Source organism: Lycium ferocissimum, chromosome 8 (genome assembly GCF_029784015.1).
Source record: "Lycium ferocissimum isolate CSIRO_LF1 chromosome 8, AGI_CSIRO_Lferr_CH_V1, whole genome shotgun sequence".
Taxonomy (NCBI): Eukaryota; Viridiplantae; Streptophyta; class Magnoliopsida; order Solanales; family Solanaceae; genus Lycium; species Lycium ferocissimum.
Genome location: NC_081349.1, coordinates 10,981,217 through 10,999,608, shown reverse-complemented (window position 1 = coordinate 10,999,608; position 18,392 = coordinate 10,981,217). Strand labels below are relative to the sequence as shown.

General features: G+C 31.6%; 1 protein-coding gene and 1 non-coding gene across 2 annotated transcripts; one reads left to right on the top strand and one right to left on the bottom strand.

Annotated features, from left to right (window-relative positions):
- The first annotated feature begins 619 nt into the window (after positions 1 to 619).
- LOC132067221 (ALBINO3-like protein 1, chloroplastic) lies at positions 620 to 7,934 on the top strand. Its single transcript, XM_059460379.1, has 11 exons — positions 620 to 1,096; positions 3,322 to 3,432; positions 3,565 to 3,639; positions 3,797 to 3,857; positions 4,042 to 4,115; positions 4,388 to 4,492; positions 4,910 to 5,020; positions 5,999 to 6,102; positions 6,260 to 6,517; positions 6,595 to 6,868; positions 7,477 to 7,934. The coding sequence occupies exons 1-11, from the start codon at positions 722 to 724 to the stop codon at positions 7,552 to 7,554; spliced, it is 1,626 nt and encodes a 541-aa protein (XP_059316362.1). The 5' UTR covers positions 620 to 721; the 3' UTR covers positions 7,555 to 7,934.
- Positions 7,935 to 9,974: 2,040 nt separating this feature from the next.
- On the bottom strand, positions 9,975 to 10,046 carry TRNAM-CAU (transfer RNA methionine (anticodon CAU)). The gene has a single exon. It is a non-coding gene; the product is annotated as a tRNA-Met (tRNA).
- Between the last annotated feature and the right edge of the window lie 8,346 nt (positions 10,047 to 18,392).

The following is an 18,392-nucleotide window of genomic DNA, read 5'->3' as shown; positions in this document are numbered from 1 at the left end:
AAAAAAATAAAAAAAAATTCACTATTGTATTTGAAATATGAAAAACACTTAAAACACTATTTTCATTTTTATTACATTCAAACAACCAAATATTATTTGCAAAACTATAACCAATTACAACTCCATCTTTTAACTCTTAACTTCAAAAGTTCCAAATAGAAAAATATTTGATTTCTATGGCCAAACCCTATTTAGAGGGTGTTTGGATTGACTTTTTAAAAGTAGCTTATAAGCTAAATGCTAAAGCTAAAAGCCAAATTGAGAATACTCAACTTTTGGCTTTTGACTTATTTTTATACATTTCTTGTCTAAAAATAAGTATTTTTAAGCACTTTTTATCTTTATCAAACATCACAAAAAATTGAAAAGAACTTTAAATCCAGTTGTATTCCGGAATACTGAAAACAAGAAAAATTTGTTTTCAAAATTTTTCAACTTTTTTCACTACATTTCACCAAAAACTATAATTTTAAAAACTATGGCCAAACACAACTCCAACTTCAAAAATTCCAAAAAAAGTGATTTTTTTTTTAATATTTATGGCCAAACGGGCCCTTAATGTATGGCCAAACGCCTAAACTTCTCAGATTTTTAAATTTTCTTTTTTTGTCCTTTTTGGAACTTCTTCTCTTTTACCGAAAACCCATAACCAAAAATCAAATCTTTCTAAAATCCCAACTCATACAACTTCAAGGGTTTGCAAGAACCTACACTCAAAAAAATGGCAACTTCTTTCCCTTTTCTTGGACCCAATTCAATATTATCTCCATTTATAGACAGAACAAGAACCTTAAACCCAGTTTTCCATAAAACCCACTTTGGAAATCTTGCAGTTAGCAAACCCTTTTCACGTGGCATGCTAGGAGTAGCTAGATTCGGGTCGGGTCAGGATCCGTTTCTTGACCCGGAAAATGCGGAGATGATTTTTAAGGACTTGTTTGCTAGAGCTGAAGGGTTATTGTATACAGTTGCTGATGCCGCTGTTGTTTCCGGTTCTGGTGATACAACGGTTGTTGATGGTGCTACTGAAAGTGCTAAACAGAATAGTAGTGATTGGCTTTCTGGTATTACTAATGGAATGGAATCTGTTCTGAAGGTTTGTTTTACGTTATAAAGTTTTGTTTTTTACTAATGTTATGATGCTCCTTTTCTTGTTCAATTCTGTTTTGTTTTCTCGTGAGTTGTTCTTTGAGGACGTGACCTTAAATAGGAAGGTATAGAGGTCGAGAATTAGGGTAGAAGGTTTGTAGCCTTCTCCTATACTCTTTTCCCTTTTTAATAGTATTATTTATTTATGGCGGAGTTTATTATTTTTCAATGTGTATTACTATCTGTTGCTGCATTTGTTTTATATCTTGCTATTTTGCTATCTTATTACTATTATAGTTCTGCATCGGATACTTTTCTTTTGAGCTGAGGGTCTATCGGAAAATACCTCTTTATCTCACAAAATAGGGGTAAGGTCTGCGTACACCCTACTCTCCCCAGACCCACTTGGGGGATGACACTGGGTTTGTTGTTGTTGTTGTTGTGAGTTGTAATTTTGATTGGTTTTGGAAATTTCAGCTGGCTAATTGATTTCTTGTGTTCAGTTCTTTTTTGCTTTTACTATTGAAATTAAGGTTTAGTTGTTATTGTTGATACGATTCGACTTGGGAAAAACACGGAATCAACAAGAAATTAAATGCAAGGAAAGTAAGGTAGAAGGAAGACATAATTAGTAATGAATTTATGGGCAAACTTGGATTGGTTACCAAATCCTACCGATCTAATTCAACTAAAAGCACCAACACTAAGTCAAACAACACAATTAAGATAGAATTGAAGAACAAGACTTGAATTCATACTTGAATTACTCACAAGGTTAGATTCGAAGAGAGGTTCAATTGAAGAGGTTTAGGAATAATCTCTACACTAATCCCTACACTCACTGAGCACTAAACTACAAACTAGATACTAAGAGAGAGTATTCTCATTCCATATTCATCAAAGCTAAGCAATCAAATGAAAAGTCTAGCATTTATACTTAAGGCTAGAACTAAGATTATTTCAAAAATACCCTTAATGAAATAAGGGCCTTCTTTCTAGTCTTCCAAAGCCGGATGACTTGCCTTTGAAAACTAGCCTCTTTGCACAAATAACCCTACTTCCATGTTATCTCTCATAGCTTGATCATCTTTACATATGGATCGTTAGTGGCCTTCAAACGCTCAACCTCCATCATCAAGGAGTGTGTAGCATGAAGATACACACTTGAGACTCCTTGAAGCGCCTCAACGTGCTCCATGGACCATCATTGGTTTGAGGATTTTGATCCTAGTATCCGGTATCGTATCAATTGTTCACTCTGTTTTTGAACTAGCCCACTTAGGGATAAATATAAGTTCTAGAGAAACTCCAATAGTATTGGATTGAAATGAACTCAAGTAAAACTGAACGAATACCAAAGATTCATATAGCCCATTCCAACTATTTTGGGATTGACGTGTTGATTGATTGATTGATTTATGAATTTTGTATTGATAGTTGGATGTTTGGTTGCAATTTGATGGAAGGATGTAAGTGTTCTTCAAAACATAATGTTTAGTGGTTAAGAATTTTAATGGTAAGGTTGTTAAAGTTGGTTCCTTTATTTTGTGTCCGGAACTTATCCGGTTTATTGATTGCTACATTTGGTGGTATGAGTGGGATGCATTAAGAAAAAATGTTTCATGCGTCTACCAAATGGAAAGAGAAGTATGTTGCAGCCTAAGGGTGTGTTTGGTATGGGGGAAAATATTTTCTGAAAAATGTTTTCTACTTTTCCCATGTTTGGTTAGTCAAAGTTTTTGGGAAACATTTTCTCGAGGGAAACAAGTCCTAAAAATGACTTCCCTAGTGGAACTAGGGAAAACAAGTTCCACAAGTGGCAGTACATACTAATTGTCTCCTCCTCACCTTACCCTACCCCACCCCGCCCCATGCCCATCCCCAATACCCCACACCTTATCCCCCCAACCCCGAACCTCTTGGTGTTTGCCTAGATTATATGCAAATGCTTTTGGGACAATATTTTCTTCTTACACACCAAACACAATAAAATAAGTGAGGAAACAACTTATTTTTCAGGAAAACATTTTCCTTCGTACCAAAGACACCCTAAATGTCACATCCTTCTGCTCTCAGTGTTGGAAAGGTAGCATAATTATATCCAACTCTAATATGTGGGTTGTTCCAATCCTTAGTTCTATCTCCTGCTTCAGTCTCTCACTCATATGTTACACGCATCAAAGAAAAAGGAAAGAGAAAAAAATGCTCAAGGAAGTGTTGTGATATGTCCAGGTTTTGAAAGATGGGCTTTCAACTTTACATGTGCCATATTCTTATGGTTTTGCAATCATTCTACTGACGATACTAGTAAAAGCTGCCACTTTTCCTCTAACTAAAAAACAGGTCAGTCATCTACTTTCATGTCTTCTCTTTACAATATTTTATGAAGAAGTTAATTGATCTCTACAAAGTACAAATCATGTTCTTGCTTATGAAGGCTTAGATGGCTTACTATCGTCTAAGAATTATTCTTAGGTAGAATCAGCAATGGCAATGAAATCTATGGCACCGCAAATAAAGGCTATTCAGGAGCGATATGCTGGAGACCAGGTTAATTTGTGCCCATGCTTCACGTATTTTTCACTTTTAGTCAGTAGAGTATTATTGGAGGATGTACATGCTTAAATTACCTTGTGGCATTTTCTTATATTTGTCCAGTGTGTAATCTTTGCTTCAACTATAACTTCTTATATACATCTATTTTCAGGAGAGGATTCAACTTGAAACTGCTCGACTTTATAAATTAGCTGGCATAAATCCACTGGCAGGTCTTATATGTGCTTTCTTCATTTTCAAAGTTTTTTATGGTTGACAATTCTTGTTATTCATCCTTACACACCATACATGTGGAAATATATATCTTTTTTTTTTTTTTTGGGTCTGATGATTTAAATATTGTCGGATTTCAGTAATTGTTGATATTTTCTAATCATTTCTATCATCTACCCCCAGGATGTCTGCCGACCCTTGCCACTATACCTATATGGATTGGGCTTTACAGAGCACTCTCAAATGTGGCAAATGAGGTAAAGCTGCTATTTTCTTACTTGTTCGCCCATTCTTTCTGGAGGCTTTTTGACTTGAATAACACTTGCTAAAAAAGGAGATAGTTTTGATTCTCAAATGAGAAAAGGAAAATAAAGAATTTGATAAGTGGGAAGCGAATTACCATTGCTGGCAATTTCACCCTTTTTATTCTTTAGCAAACTCTTTAGGTTTCTATAGTTTCATTCACGCATCTCTAATTAAGTTTTTATTTTCCTTTTTATTTTTATTTTTATTTTTAAATTACATTAAGGGACTTCTGACCGAAGGCTTCTTCTGGATACCCTCGCTAGCTGGTCCAACAACAATTGCTGCCCGACAAACTGGAAGTGGCACCTCTTGGCTTTTCCCTTTTGTAGTAAGTCATAGGCTGCTGTCCAGCCTTTCCTTATTTCTCTTGTTAGTTCTTTCTTTTTCTTTTCTTTTTTGGGGGCGTGAATCTTAGCTTGAAAACTTCATGGACATTTTAGTGATGTAGTATTGCGTGTTTTGTTTATTTAACTTTTCTTTTCTCTTTCATTTTCGGGTTATTGTGTCTGCAATAGAAGGATGTGTTTCATTATGCTTTATGGCTCTCTTCGATGCTCCATTGAGTAACTCAGCAAGTGAGGCTGTCTCTGAATAAAGAAGCATATTGCATTAGAAGGATGAAGTTTGTATTAAAAAAAAAATTTGAAATGACCAAATCTTGCAATTTAGTTTATTAGTGGATGCATGTTGCCATATTTCCTTAGTTGCTTGCGTTAGAACTGATTCTTATCGTTGGATTTTACAGGATGGTCATCCTCCCCTTGGTTGGTCCGATACTTTTGCATATCTTGTCTTGCCTGTACTGTTGGTTGTTTCCCAGTATGTCTCTATTCAAATCATGCAACCATCCCAACAGGTTGGTCAATTTCCAGTCTCCTTTTATGCAGGACAAAAGAGATTCCCCCTCTTTCTGCATTTATGATGATTTTCTTTTACTTTATTGCTTTCTATGTCTTGTTGTTAACCTCATTTTGTTGGTTGGGTTTTACCTATACTGTACATGGTAAATTTAGCATCTTATACCCTGTGTTCACGTATTCAATTCCAGTTGTTAGATACAAGGTTCATTTAGTACCTTGTGTCAACCATTGCATTCAATTCGAAAACAAGTTATGCTGGCATTATTTCTTATCGACTGTTTGGTTTGTTGTATTAAAAATAACATGCATTACATAATTTCGAAATAGTACTGAATTGGGTGTGTAAGTGTAAGAATAGTACTGGTATAGTTAATGCCAGAGTTTGCTATATATATAAGAATAGTACCGAATAGGGTGTGTGAATAATGTTGTATAATGGTATTAGTTGCACTAGACTTAAATTTGCAACCAAACATTTTACTAAAATTTTATACCAGCATTGTTCCACCTAATGCACCCTACCAAACGACCCCTGAATGGCTTCTACATCAGAGTCCTGTTACTTGAAATTCTGGTGTATGTATTATGATTTATGAGTAATATTCAGTTGCTGCCCGTCCAAATGTTGGCCATGTTGTTGGTTCCTGAAGTTGTGAATATTTGATGAAGAAAGTACTAATGGTGTTTTACCTTTGTATTGTAATCTTGACTTCAGAGGGTGTTCTGTGCTACTTTTGCGGTTCATATCTCTAACTTGAAACTGAATTTTGTTGTTATTGCAAAGTTAATTGTCTGGTTAGCTCATTCGTTCTGACTCTTGATTCTTTTCATTCTGTTGGTCTGTCCGTAGTTGATTAGTCTGTCACTAAGAAGTGAATTTTACTTTATAGCATATATCTTCTAAATCATTTTCATTTTATTTTTTGTTCTTTTTTCCTGTTTAGGTTCTAATGCTTGTTTAATTTTATTTCCAGAGTGATGATCCAAATGTGAAGAACTCTCAAGCAATAACTAAGTTTCTCCCTTTAATTCTTGGTTATTTTTCACTGTCAGTTCCTTCTGGTCTGAGCCTATATTGGTAAGCAATTCTCTTTTACTAGTTCAGAAATGATGGTTTATTCCCCCGATTTTCGATTTCTCTTGTCCATTTATACTCTTTATTATCCAATTTATTGACCACTATTGTTTCTCCTATGGTCAATAACCTCTTAGAATTGTTTTACCATCTTATGCAGGTTCACAAACAACATACTTAGCACTGCTCAACAAGTATGGCTACAGAAGTTTGGGGGTGCAAAAAGTCCAGCCCTGAAATTAAGTGATGATACTTCTAGGAAAGAAAAACGTGGGGGTGCAAAAGTTCCAACCCTGAAATTAAATGATGATACTTCCAGGAAAGAGCAACCTCAAATTCAGAAATCAGTCTCTGAAGCAACAATAGCTAAAAAGAAAGACCAGAATCCTACTTCAGATAGGCCCCGCCAGGGTGATAGGTTAGGAAAAATTTCTCGACCTTGTTTGGAGGTGCCAAATTCGTGGTTAGGACTTTATTGTTAATCATTTTTTCCAGGTTTAAACAGTTAAAGGAACAAGAAGCAAGAAAACGGCAACAGAGGGAGGAGGAGAAGAGGAGAGCCGAGATAGAAAATAGGATTGTAACTGACTCTATTAATGGTGATTCTACGTCTCCGAGTCGCGACACTTCCACTTCTGAAAACTATCGTGTTGTAAATGGTGGTAGTCCTTCTTCGGAAGTGAAGGAAGACGAAAGAGTTCAGACTGGTGAAATTTCAGATGATCACCACCATGGAGAGGGTCAGCATGTTTCTGACGAAAGAAAGAAGGTAAAGTTAGAATCTTTTGATCCAAAGCTGAGTTTCAGTATATGTGGACAGATATCACTTGCATCTAGGGGTGTCAGATGGGGAGGTTGGGCTGAATTTGTGCAGGTCAAAATTGGTCTAAAATGGGCTAAAAAACGAGTCATAACCCAACCCGCACAATTCTTTTTAAGTTTTAATTTCTTTGTTTGTTGTTTTATAAATTTTTAGTACCTAATAAAACTATGTTTTTTTTCTTTATTATGGCCATATATAACATATCAAATACAAAAATGACTTTTTGAAAATATTTTGACAAGATTTCTCCTGGGTCTATTTGGGCTATACGCCCAATCTTTTGATGGGCTGAAATGGGTTGGGTTGAAATAATCAATGAGCAGCCCAAACTTGAGAGGGCTGGTCATGTTTTCATGGTTTAATTTGACCACCTGTACTAGCATCAAGTTATTATCATTTGCGAGTCACCCAAATTTTTAGGCTCTCATTGGCTTCAGTATTTCTCTTTTGGGAAGTCAAATATTGGGAAGTAATATTTGTGTGCAAGTGAAGATAAGATCACAATATTGTTAATTGACCAAGTCCTAATTATAGATTTCCATTCCCACTTTCAGGGCGAAAGTGTTACTTCTACCCGAGCTGCAGATAACAAACTTCCACTTGAAGATGCACAAGAAGACACAAGCGAGTAAGCAACTTAAACAAAGGCTATACATTTTACACTCGTAACGTGAGGATACTTGAATCTGCTGAAGTGCATCAGAAACCTGATGCAAATATTGAGTTCAAAGCTTGGAGGACCACGTTTGGTCGAGATTTTACACTTGGAGGCTGCAAAGATGTAAATTATGATGTTCAAGAGAATGAGGAATGGCGATTGAGATTGATTTTTTTTATGAGCATAGTTGGATAAGTAGTGTAAAGAATCTGCTGTATTACCTAAAAAAGATTAGCATCATAGGTTTGATATTAATACACCTAGCATATACCAATGAAGTAGAATTGTTGTAGAACAGTGCTATATTCTGTCATATTTGTATCTCATTTGTCATGGAGCGCTTTTTTCTTTTTATTTTTTCTTGTTTGCAGTAATATTTGGAACCCAGAAATTGGAAAGTGAGGAACTTTTCAGCATCTACCATACAACTTGGAGTTTTTTTTGGATAACCAAAGTCCACTGATCCAATTGTAGTTATTAATGTTTTTTTACTTTAAACAAATTTATCAGATAGCTTATGGTTCCAGAATTTGGGCTATGAGCTCAAGTGAAAACTAGCTTATGAAAATCATTTTGGGGCATTAGCAATTGTAACTCATTAACGTATCATGACTTGGCGTGTACGTAGAAGCATAGTGCTGTACCCAACGCATATTCTCATTGTTCCTCATAATACATGTTCGTGTCAATTATAATATCCACTACATATTTAAAAAATTTAAGTTTTATACACTGTAATTCTTTATATTATTAGGTCATCCAAATGATATTTCAAGTTATTTAAGTACCTTCTTAAAATATTGTATTTACAATCTTGAAAATAAGATATGGTAGCTACTATAACATATAAAGGTAGTTTGATGATGCAATTATTTTTACATAGTTTGATGATGCAATTGTTTTTACACTATTGGGATATATAACTTGAACTCATATTTAAATGATATTAGTACAAGAGTCAATGATTGCCCCCTATGTTCCCTTAAAATTGTGCACAAGCATGTGTATGCACACATTTAAACTTGATTTGTGCACAAGTATATGTATGCACACATTTAACCATGCGATTGCGTAATTAAGGTCCAAAACAAGATGCCCTTCTTTGGAGTAGTTTCACAAAGTTGATGGTTCCACATATAATTAAAAAATAGACAATTTTGTATACATATTACCGCTCGTTGAGAAGAAAAAGAAAGAAAAAATATTTTTAAAGATACTTTTACGGGTAGGAAAAATTCTAAATATACTTTTGAGGGTTAGAGAGGCTTGAGAATTTGGGAAAGAGGTGGAAGCGTATGCTTTATAGATATGAAGATCGATTTGATTTGGAAGAACCACCGCTCAGTAACGGAGGCAAGATTTTTGCTACGAGGTTCAAAATTTTAAAGAAACTATTGTTATAAAGACTAGAATCTAGGTGTTCAATGATAATTTGAACTCCCTTTACTACTAAGTTAAGATTTTAGTTTGTGTCAAAGGGATTCAACATTTAATATACACATAAAATAAAATTTTAATTCAATATATACAGTGTAATTTTTCAACGAAGGGATTCGGATGAACTCCCTCGGCTCCAAGTAGATCCGCCCTGCCACCGCTATTCAAGAAATTAAGTCAATGACCGACTTGACTATCTTACTATTTTAACAGGGCATTTTATTAATTCGAACGTGCACAACTTTATTTGTGTATACTTCTTTGACACATTTCCAATGGAAATAGGGTGGTCCTTGCTTTAACTTGTGGGACAAGGGTATAAATCAAGAACTGTTTTACGTAATTGGACAAAGTGAAGTTGAAGGACATCACGCAAGTAGTTTTTTTTTTTTTTTTTTATGGGGAAGAAGGGCTTGCCTTGCAATTTTGCAAATTGGTTGGAAACAATTATTAGTCATTACAACTTACAAGTAGTAATTAAAATACTAGAAATGATTACGTAAGCTCATTTCATGCCCTTAATTAGTTTGATAGTATTAATATTTTTTTAAGAAGAGAAAAAATACCAACACGCTTTGTGTTTGTGTGTTTCACAATCTCCAGCATCTCAAATTGATGTTTTCAGCATTCTTTACCTGTTTTAATGCCTTGAAAAAGATTTGTTTGATCAGCTGGAAAATGCTATTTTTGTTCAGGTTTTTATTGCTTAGACTTACGGTAACCTCTAATATTGTGCAATTAAGATTAGCAATCTAACCTTTAAACTTGATACTATTATGTTTAAATCAGGGATTAATTGAAATTACTGGATCACAATGTCTAACACTAGCTGTAGGAGTATCTAGCAGATAGAATTGCACTTTTCTCATCAGAAAAATGAATATAGAGGAAAAAAAAATCATCAGAAAAATGAATACAAAGAAGGCACCAAAAAACAAAAACAAAACAAAAAAAAACTATCAGAGCCAGGTTTCGATCCTGGGACCTGTGGGTTATGGGCCCACCACGCTTCCGCTGCGCCACTCTGATTCTGTTGTTGCTTAGAAGACCATTCTGCCTTTATTGATTAGTTTCGAAGGGAATAAAATGCCACATTTACAAAACATTGGGGGTCGTAGGTTAATTTTCTGGGTTAAGTACTAGCTAATATCCTTTATCTTCGGTTGAATAAATATTTTAACCCCTTAATCAGTTTTAGGAGCAAAGATGAGACGACCATGGTAATCTTAATACGTCTGTTAGGCTTCCTTAAAATTCGTTTAAGTTCCTTTAAATGTTACTTAATTAATATAGAGGTTCTTTTTAGAAAGGATGCTGCCAAAATTTCTCCACTTCTCATGTACTTTAATGCAGCACGGCATAATATTTTTTTTCTTTTTTTTATCAATTTGCCAACAATCAAATATGTTTCAATGGTTCACCCGCATAATCTAAATTAATAATATTAACATTTCAACTTCTTTTATGTTTTGTTTAAGATCAAAGAAGGGAAAAAGAGCTAGTGATTTGTTAGCTAATTCAATATGGTCTTAAATAGAGGAGAATATCTGCTTTCAAAGTAGAATACAACATCCAATAATTTCTATCTTTCTCTGATTTTCGATCCGATATCTGGTCCTCACTTTAGGGCATAAATTAATGCGGATCCGTATCACGTAAGACTCATCTAGCAACTTATTTATGCAATTATCAATGAACATACTGAGAACTTCAAACGATAGCACAATCCAGAAAAGTTAACGAAAGACTTGTTTTGTATCTATTGCTCCTTGTTGTTAATTAAGAAAAGAACGTTACTCCTTCCATTTCAATGGGACATATTTTTCTTTTCAGTTTGTTCTAAAATATTATCTGAGTTTTAAATTTGAAAATAATGAACTTTATATTTCCCATTTAATTCTTAATGAGAAACTTTTATAACCACATAAATCTTAACGGCATATTAAAATCATAAGTTTAAAAAATTAGGTAACCACCATAAGTACCTATTTTAAGGTTGTATATGCATTCACGTACAAATTAAATTCTTTTTTCGGTTTCTATCGTGACATATCGTTAACTAAAATTAAATTATTATTTTTACAGAAAATATGGATCTAATAAATGTTGATTGGAGAGAAACCGAACTCGGTTGTAGTAAGACCTGAAAGATGTAGACAACCTCTTGCAAGAAAAACATGACGTAAGTCTAAAAGATTCCTACTTTGTTTAATTTATTCAAGAGATTCTATAAGTATATCCTATTGTATATGGATAAAGGTCACAATAATTGGTGCTGAATATGACTCAATCTCCATCTAGAGTGCAATTATTTAGAAAGAACAGAAAATTAAGAAAACAAACCTACCAGAATAGTTAAATGCCTAAAATAGGAAAGTAGTCAAGAGGATATTAGGCCAAGGCAATTGAAGGAGAATATGTGTAAAAATATTCTCTAGAATTTTAATTCAATATATAAAAGAATGCACCCAAAGATTTTCGACAAAAGGTAAGAAGCTCTTGCATCTTTAGACTGGTCCATTGTTGTGGTCAAAAAAACATTTCTTAAGAATTTCTCTCTTCCTAAATTTTTTCTCATTTTTGAATTTGTGTATATTGAGCAATTGGTTTTTGGCTTTTGTAAAAAATTAGAGAAAAATTGCATTATAAAATCTTATAACTTGTGGAATATAATTTGGGATACGCTTTTCACTTTGTACCACGTGAAATCTAGGTCGTAAGTTCTTTGTTCCATGTTATTCACTAAATCTTTCTTCTTTACATATGATTATGGAATATGATTTTTTCATATTGTATTCAAGAGACAAGAATCATCAAGATGAAAAAACCACACATATGGTTTGGTTTGAAGGCAATGATTGAAGAAGATAAATCGTAAGATGTGGTTTGGTTTGGTTATAAAACTAAAAAACAACATTTGTGATTACGCCCTAAAATTAGTAGCAAGTAATATTTTAAAATTTTATACATAAAAATATTTATTTGTAATGTAATTTATAAATATTTCTTGCGTTCTTTAATATTATCATATTATTCAAGCTTGAGGCTTGAATTTTGAAATAAGTTTTATAAAGAAGGTCAACTCAAATAAAGAATACTTTAGGAATGACAATAATGTTGGATATTTATTCTTCGAGTTTTGCATAATTTATTTAGAAGTGAAAAAAAAACATAACTTAAGTTTTATTTCTTTGTCATGTAATTAAATTACTATGTACATGACTTAGTATTTTTAGATTATGGTCATTTTCTTTTGGCTTGTTTAGCAATATTTATTTTGACCGAATTTATTAGCTTTTGTTGAATATTTTAATACAATGTCATCACTATTCTCACATTTTGTGTTATTTTCTTAAGAAAACCTTAATTATATAATTGTATTTTACTAGAACTAAAGAAATATTTGAAGTAAAAGTTATATGTTTTGTATCAAGACCGAGGAATAGGAGAGTTGAAAAACCGAATTTTATTGGTTTGGTTTTGGTGTATAAATTTTAAGGATAAATATATGTACCTACATATGATTATGGAATATGATTTTTTCATATTGTATTCAAGAGACAAGAATCATCAAGATGAAGACTAGACCACACATATACTATAAGAAGGCAATGATTGAAAAAGATAAATCGTAAGATGTTTTATTCGAATTGGTTATAAAATCGCTAAACAACATTTGTGATTACGCCCTAAATTTAGAAGCAAGTAATACTCAGTGAGTTTTGTTTTGGAACATGCGAATGGGTAATAATTAAAGAAGGTCTAAGAATACTTTAGGGTTAGGATCCAAAAACTAATTACTATGACAAGATTATTGTTCCTCCTTTTTCGCGTATGTTGGTGAAAAGTTGTTGTTTTCACGAAAGGGGCATCCGAGGAAAGGAGAATTATGGACTTATGAAGGATAAATATATAGGCGAACGTGGATTCAAGATTTAAGTTTTATGAATTCAATCTTCTAGGTTTTAACGTTAAATTCATTGTATTTATAGTGTTAGAGGTTCATATCTACTACTATTTATTACGTTTATCGTAAATTTTTACACATAAATTTATGTTGATAAAAACATTGGGTTCAGATGAACTCGGTACTAGTACTCTACATTCACCCGCCTCTGTATATGTACTCAAATGAGCATAAAAGCTAGGGTAAAATACACTAAATACTCTAGTAATGTGACTAGACTGCATACACAATCCATGTATTTTAGAATCAAACACTTACACCTTATATGCATTATGAAAATCCTACACAAATATTAGTTTGAATAATATTTTCAACCCATAAGAGTATTAAGGGTGTGTTTGGTATGACGGAAAATTCAAGAAAATATTTTCTCGAAAAATGTAATTTCTCTACTCATTTTTTGTGTGTTTGATACGCAAGTTGAAAAATGTTATTTTAAGAGCATTTGTATATATTTAAAGCAAAATACTATGAGATGTTTGAATCTAGAGTGCAATCTGGTGGTGGGGGTAGGTAGGAGGAGGTTAGGGTGCAGTGGGTGGGGTAGGCAGGTAGAGGGTTGGTGGATAGTGGGGTGTGTGTTAGGGATACATTGGTGTGTTTTTATTGATCCGAAAAATATTTTTCCTCAAATTTTGAGGAAAATTATTTTTCATAAGGAAACATTTTTCAAGATATTTAGTACAATCAAACAAGGGAAAAAGGAAAACATTTTCTGTCGTACCAAACACACCCTAAGTGTTTAGATGTTTGAAAACACAAACTATATACGTAACTAAATATATGAAACTCGAGTAACTAAATAACAAATTAAAACTATAAGTAGGCGTTGGGACATGCGATTTCATCTCTGATTTCATCTCATGAGATGAAATCCCAAATCATCCAAAAAGGCATGATTTGGGATTTGAAATCATGATTTCAAACAATATAAATGTAAAATTTAACCGATACATTTATATTTTGTAAAAAAAGACCCATAAGTTGGTAGATATATTTACCGATCATGTTTACCAACCGGGAAATGCATGCTCGACGTGAAGAGATTGGTCGTACCATGTGGGAGGATTATATTAAAGAGTAGTTACAATAATATTCATGTTAAATTTTCCTTTTTATTGAACTAAAGTTTGATCAATTGATGTTATATTTTTTAGAAAGACCTTCTAGTAGCGTATTAATTTTATTATGAATTATGATTTACTCATTTGGTAAGATTGTATAAGAATTGGGAAAATTTTGATGGTTTTCACAACTTGTGGGGTTTTATGTTTATAAAAAAAACTGCAACTTGAGAAATCCAAATTGCATGTCCAAACATAATTTCATCTCACAATTTCATCTCATGATTTCATCTCATGAGATGAAATCATGTCCAAACGGCTCCTAAATAGAAAGTCATATGTATTTAATTTTATGAACTTTAACAAAGAGTAGATATTTTGCTGAATTTTCTAATTTACTCCGATTAATCATGAGAATTAATGTTTTTTGAAGTATTTATCTTTCAAAATCCTTGAATAAGAATGACCACAAATTATTTAATAAAAAAAAAGTATTGCGTACCAGTATTCTTGCATTTTAAAACATGCTCTAAGCTACAAGTACCTCTTGAAAAATTATAATGCTTAATATCTAGGAGTTCCTGATTTTTTTTAGTTTAAATATTTATTGTTCTGCTTCAAATATTTTAAATGTATTTAGTTAGACGAACATTTCTCTCTATAGGATTTGTATTATATGAGGGGTTTAACTTTCTGATATGATTTTGAAATAATAAGAAGAATAAAAATAATATATTATGTAGGATTTTCGTAATTTTTTCCTGGAAAAGTATTTTAGGAGATTGAGTTGTAGGCCAGTGATTGCATTTTCACTTTACAACACAAGTGCACTGTTACAATCTCACCAAGGTTCTCTTCTTCAATTTTATTTTTCTACATCACTCACAACTCACAAACTCCACAAACCTACTCCCGTTCAGATTTTTTTCTAATTTCAAAATGCAAAAATTATTGTGAAATGCTTTTTAAAAATTAGCTCTTTTATTTTTTTTTCCTCATATTAACTTTTTATTTTTTTTTGAAAAAAAAAAGTAATACTAACATTGAAAGTCACTAGTAAAATTTGAGAGTTAGCTTACTTGGTGAGCTCCCTGTCTTATGTGTAAGCCTAGAAGCGAACTATTACAATTGCACCAACTAAGAGGATAATGGTACATATAATTTACATCTTTTTCTTAATCAATTTGTTAGTTGCATTCAGCCTCATTATCCAAGAGTCCAGATCGATATATAGACGATGCTAGTAATTCATTTATAAGAATAAAATGCAGTCAAGCCCCTCACAGTTTTACTAGTGATCATTTTCCCCTTATATATATTTCATACCAAAAGAAAAAATCATCAATCATTTCATAATATAATTTGTGTTGCCTAAATGGAAAAACAAAATTATACTCCCTATAGTACCTGAGATAAAATTCAACTTTTTATTTGAAACAACATCATTATTGGTTTCCTACATTTACATCATGCTTAATTGTGTAACATCTAGCCAAGTTGCAAATATTCGACATCTGCAATTTGTATGAGAAGTAAAAGCAAGCAAGGTCCCTCTCTTCTCATCAGCTGGTCCAACATCATCTTGTTTGGTTGTGATTATCGGAGGAGGCAAAGATGTTTTTGTAATTTGGGTAACAAAACTTTTGACCCTGTATAGTATTTTTCTTGTTTGTTTGAAAGTAAATTATCATTAAAATTAAGTGTAAACAAGACGTCCTTATAAAGATAGTCTTATAGTTAAGAAGTCACAATTAATATGAATCGAAATGACACGAGTTTATTTCCATTAATTTTTTTGGTTACTACTCCTTCAGTGTCAGTTGATGTGGCAATATTTAATTGAGCACAGAATTTACAGAAAAAAGGAATGATTTTTGAAATATGTGATCTAAAATATGTTATAAATATTTATGTGATTATAAACCATCTCATAAGAATAAATTGTGAAGTTTCAAATTAAATTATTTTCAAAATAAAAAAAATATGACTTTCTTTTCAGAACAAACTAAAAAAAATACATAAATTGAGACCTATGAATATTATATAAATATATATTTTTGTATATAGATTGATTTCAATTCTTGCTGCCCGCTAAAGGGAGGGCTTAGACCACAATTTCTCAAATAAGCGATAGAATTTCACCAATTTGAAAACTGCATTTAAATAAAAAGAAAGAGAAAGCCAATCTCTTGATTGATCAAAAAAAAAATACAAAGACAAAGGGAATAGTTAGTGTTGATGGCATTGGACACAAAAAGGGAAGGGAAGAGAGATATGCGGTACTACCAGACAATATGTCTGGATGATATTCCAACTTATATGTCAACTTTAAAAACAAAACCAAAAAAAAAAGATGAAAAAGATAAAAGGAGGAGCAATACATAGGTCTCTCAAAACTTGACGCACCCTTTAGGAAGTACTAATAAATAAAATGATAATTTTAAGACACTATCCCTAATATTATTAGTCCTTAATGTTGAAAAATGAATTGGAGTACTTAATGATATGAATAAAATAAGTATAAAATGATAAATTATCTTTTGATTTTCTAAATTAGATAAATAGAATAGATATTTACATTTAGTATTGCGGATAAGTAAAAGTTACTTTTTAGGATATAAAATTATCAATTTTATTTTAATTTCTTTTCTTTTTTAATTTACATGATTACTATTATTTAATTCTTTTACTTTTTTTTATTTCTATTATTTAATTTCTTTTTTATTTTTACTTTTAAATTATTCTTTTTTTAAAATATATTTTTCTTTTATCTATTTATATCAACAACATCACCATTCTCAGGCATTTGGTTTCCCTAAGTTGCTCATATGACCACTTTTTATTTTATTCATTTAGCATAGCCATTGTTAATATTCTAATACTTGAAACTACATCTCTTAATATTAGAAAGAATGAGTCATTAACAAACTTGGCATATAATGCAAAAGTTGTTAAGAATATACTTATGACTTATATTTTCCCTTTCTTTTGAATTATAGAAGTTGTTTCGTTACGTTAAAAAGACGTTGGAATTTGACATAAGAGTATTATGTTAATTTTTTTTTCTTTAATAGATTTTGAATTTAGGTTATATTTTCGAAAAAAATAGATAGGCAAAGATCAGGTTTCATTCGGCATTTGTTTATTTTTGACTTACGTTGATAAATTATTGTCAAACATTTGACTAATGTTATGGCATTGTATTTATAAATATTCCTTCCAAGCTCAAACATCCAATCCGGGTTCTCGAGAAAAAAGGATGCTTTTAAGTTTTATAATCAATTAAAATATTATTAATTTGAAATTATATATCAATTTTTTTTTTACAATATTAGTTACAAATATACGATTATTAATTAACATATTTTCAAGAAAAAATGTATTATTAAATAAATAATTTAATATCATTTATATATGCTCATGTTTTTTAAATATTAATTTTAAATTTTTTATAATGAAATTTTATTTTTAAATTAAACTTTTTTTTTGCAACCAAAAAACACTTCTCAATTTTAATAATTAATTATGACAAACAATTATGAGTATATATACAATACTTTGTGGTAAGAGAAATATGTAATTAGACGGATATATATTACACCAATTTATATATGTTCTTTCCAAATGTGCTCTTAATTATATGAATAAAATAAGTATAAAAGATAAATTATCTTTTGATTTTCTAAATTTGATATTTACATTTAATTGAATAGAAACGGATATAAAACTATCAAAGTTTTCATAGCTAAGTTACATGGTACAAAATGTTGGTCGGAGGAAAGCCATAAAACCATGTTCCTGGAATATCTATAATAAATTTCAGTCTCCTTATCTACTACATCAACAACATCACCATGTGCTTAGGCATTTGGTTTCCCTAAGTTGCATATGACCACTCCTTATTCCAAGTTCAAGAGCCATTACGTTTACAATAACAACTCCCCATATCATTAGATAGAGAAGATATACTTATGCCTTTTTCCAAGAGTTGTTTTAAAAAGACCTTTAGAGAGCCATTATGTAATGCCAATAGATTTCAAAAATTAAAACCAAGATAGGCAAAGATATATATATATATATTATATGCTTTCTTTACGAGCACCTTTTACGTGTTAAACATTTTTTCAATGTGTTTTTTAACCAAAGATTATGGTAATTAAACAGAACCATGTGACTTTTCCCCCTAGGTATAGCAATACTTCGTGCACGAGCAGATTATAGTTTATGCAGTGGTTGCAACCCTTTTATTTGGAATATATAATATATTTTTTCGCCTATTCAATTTATATATGGTTTGATTGAATACAAAATTTAGTAAAGAATATTAATTTTTAAAATTGTAAT

Bases quoted from the DNA above. Each gene is read 5' to 3' on its own strand.
- LOC132067221 (XM_059460379.1), top strand. From the start codon at position 722: ATGGCAACTTCTTTCCCTTTTCTTGGACCCAATTCAATATTATCTCCA. The intron at 1,097-3,321 runs GTTTGTTTTACG...TGATATGTCCAG, and splicing joins GAATGGAATCTGTTCTGAAG to GTTTTGAAAGATGGGCTTTC. The intron at 4,493-4,909 runs GTAAGTCATAGG...TGGATTTTACAG, and splicing joins CTTGGCTTTTCCCTTTTGTA to GATGGTCATCCTCCCCTTGG.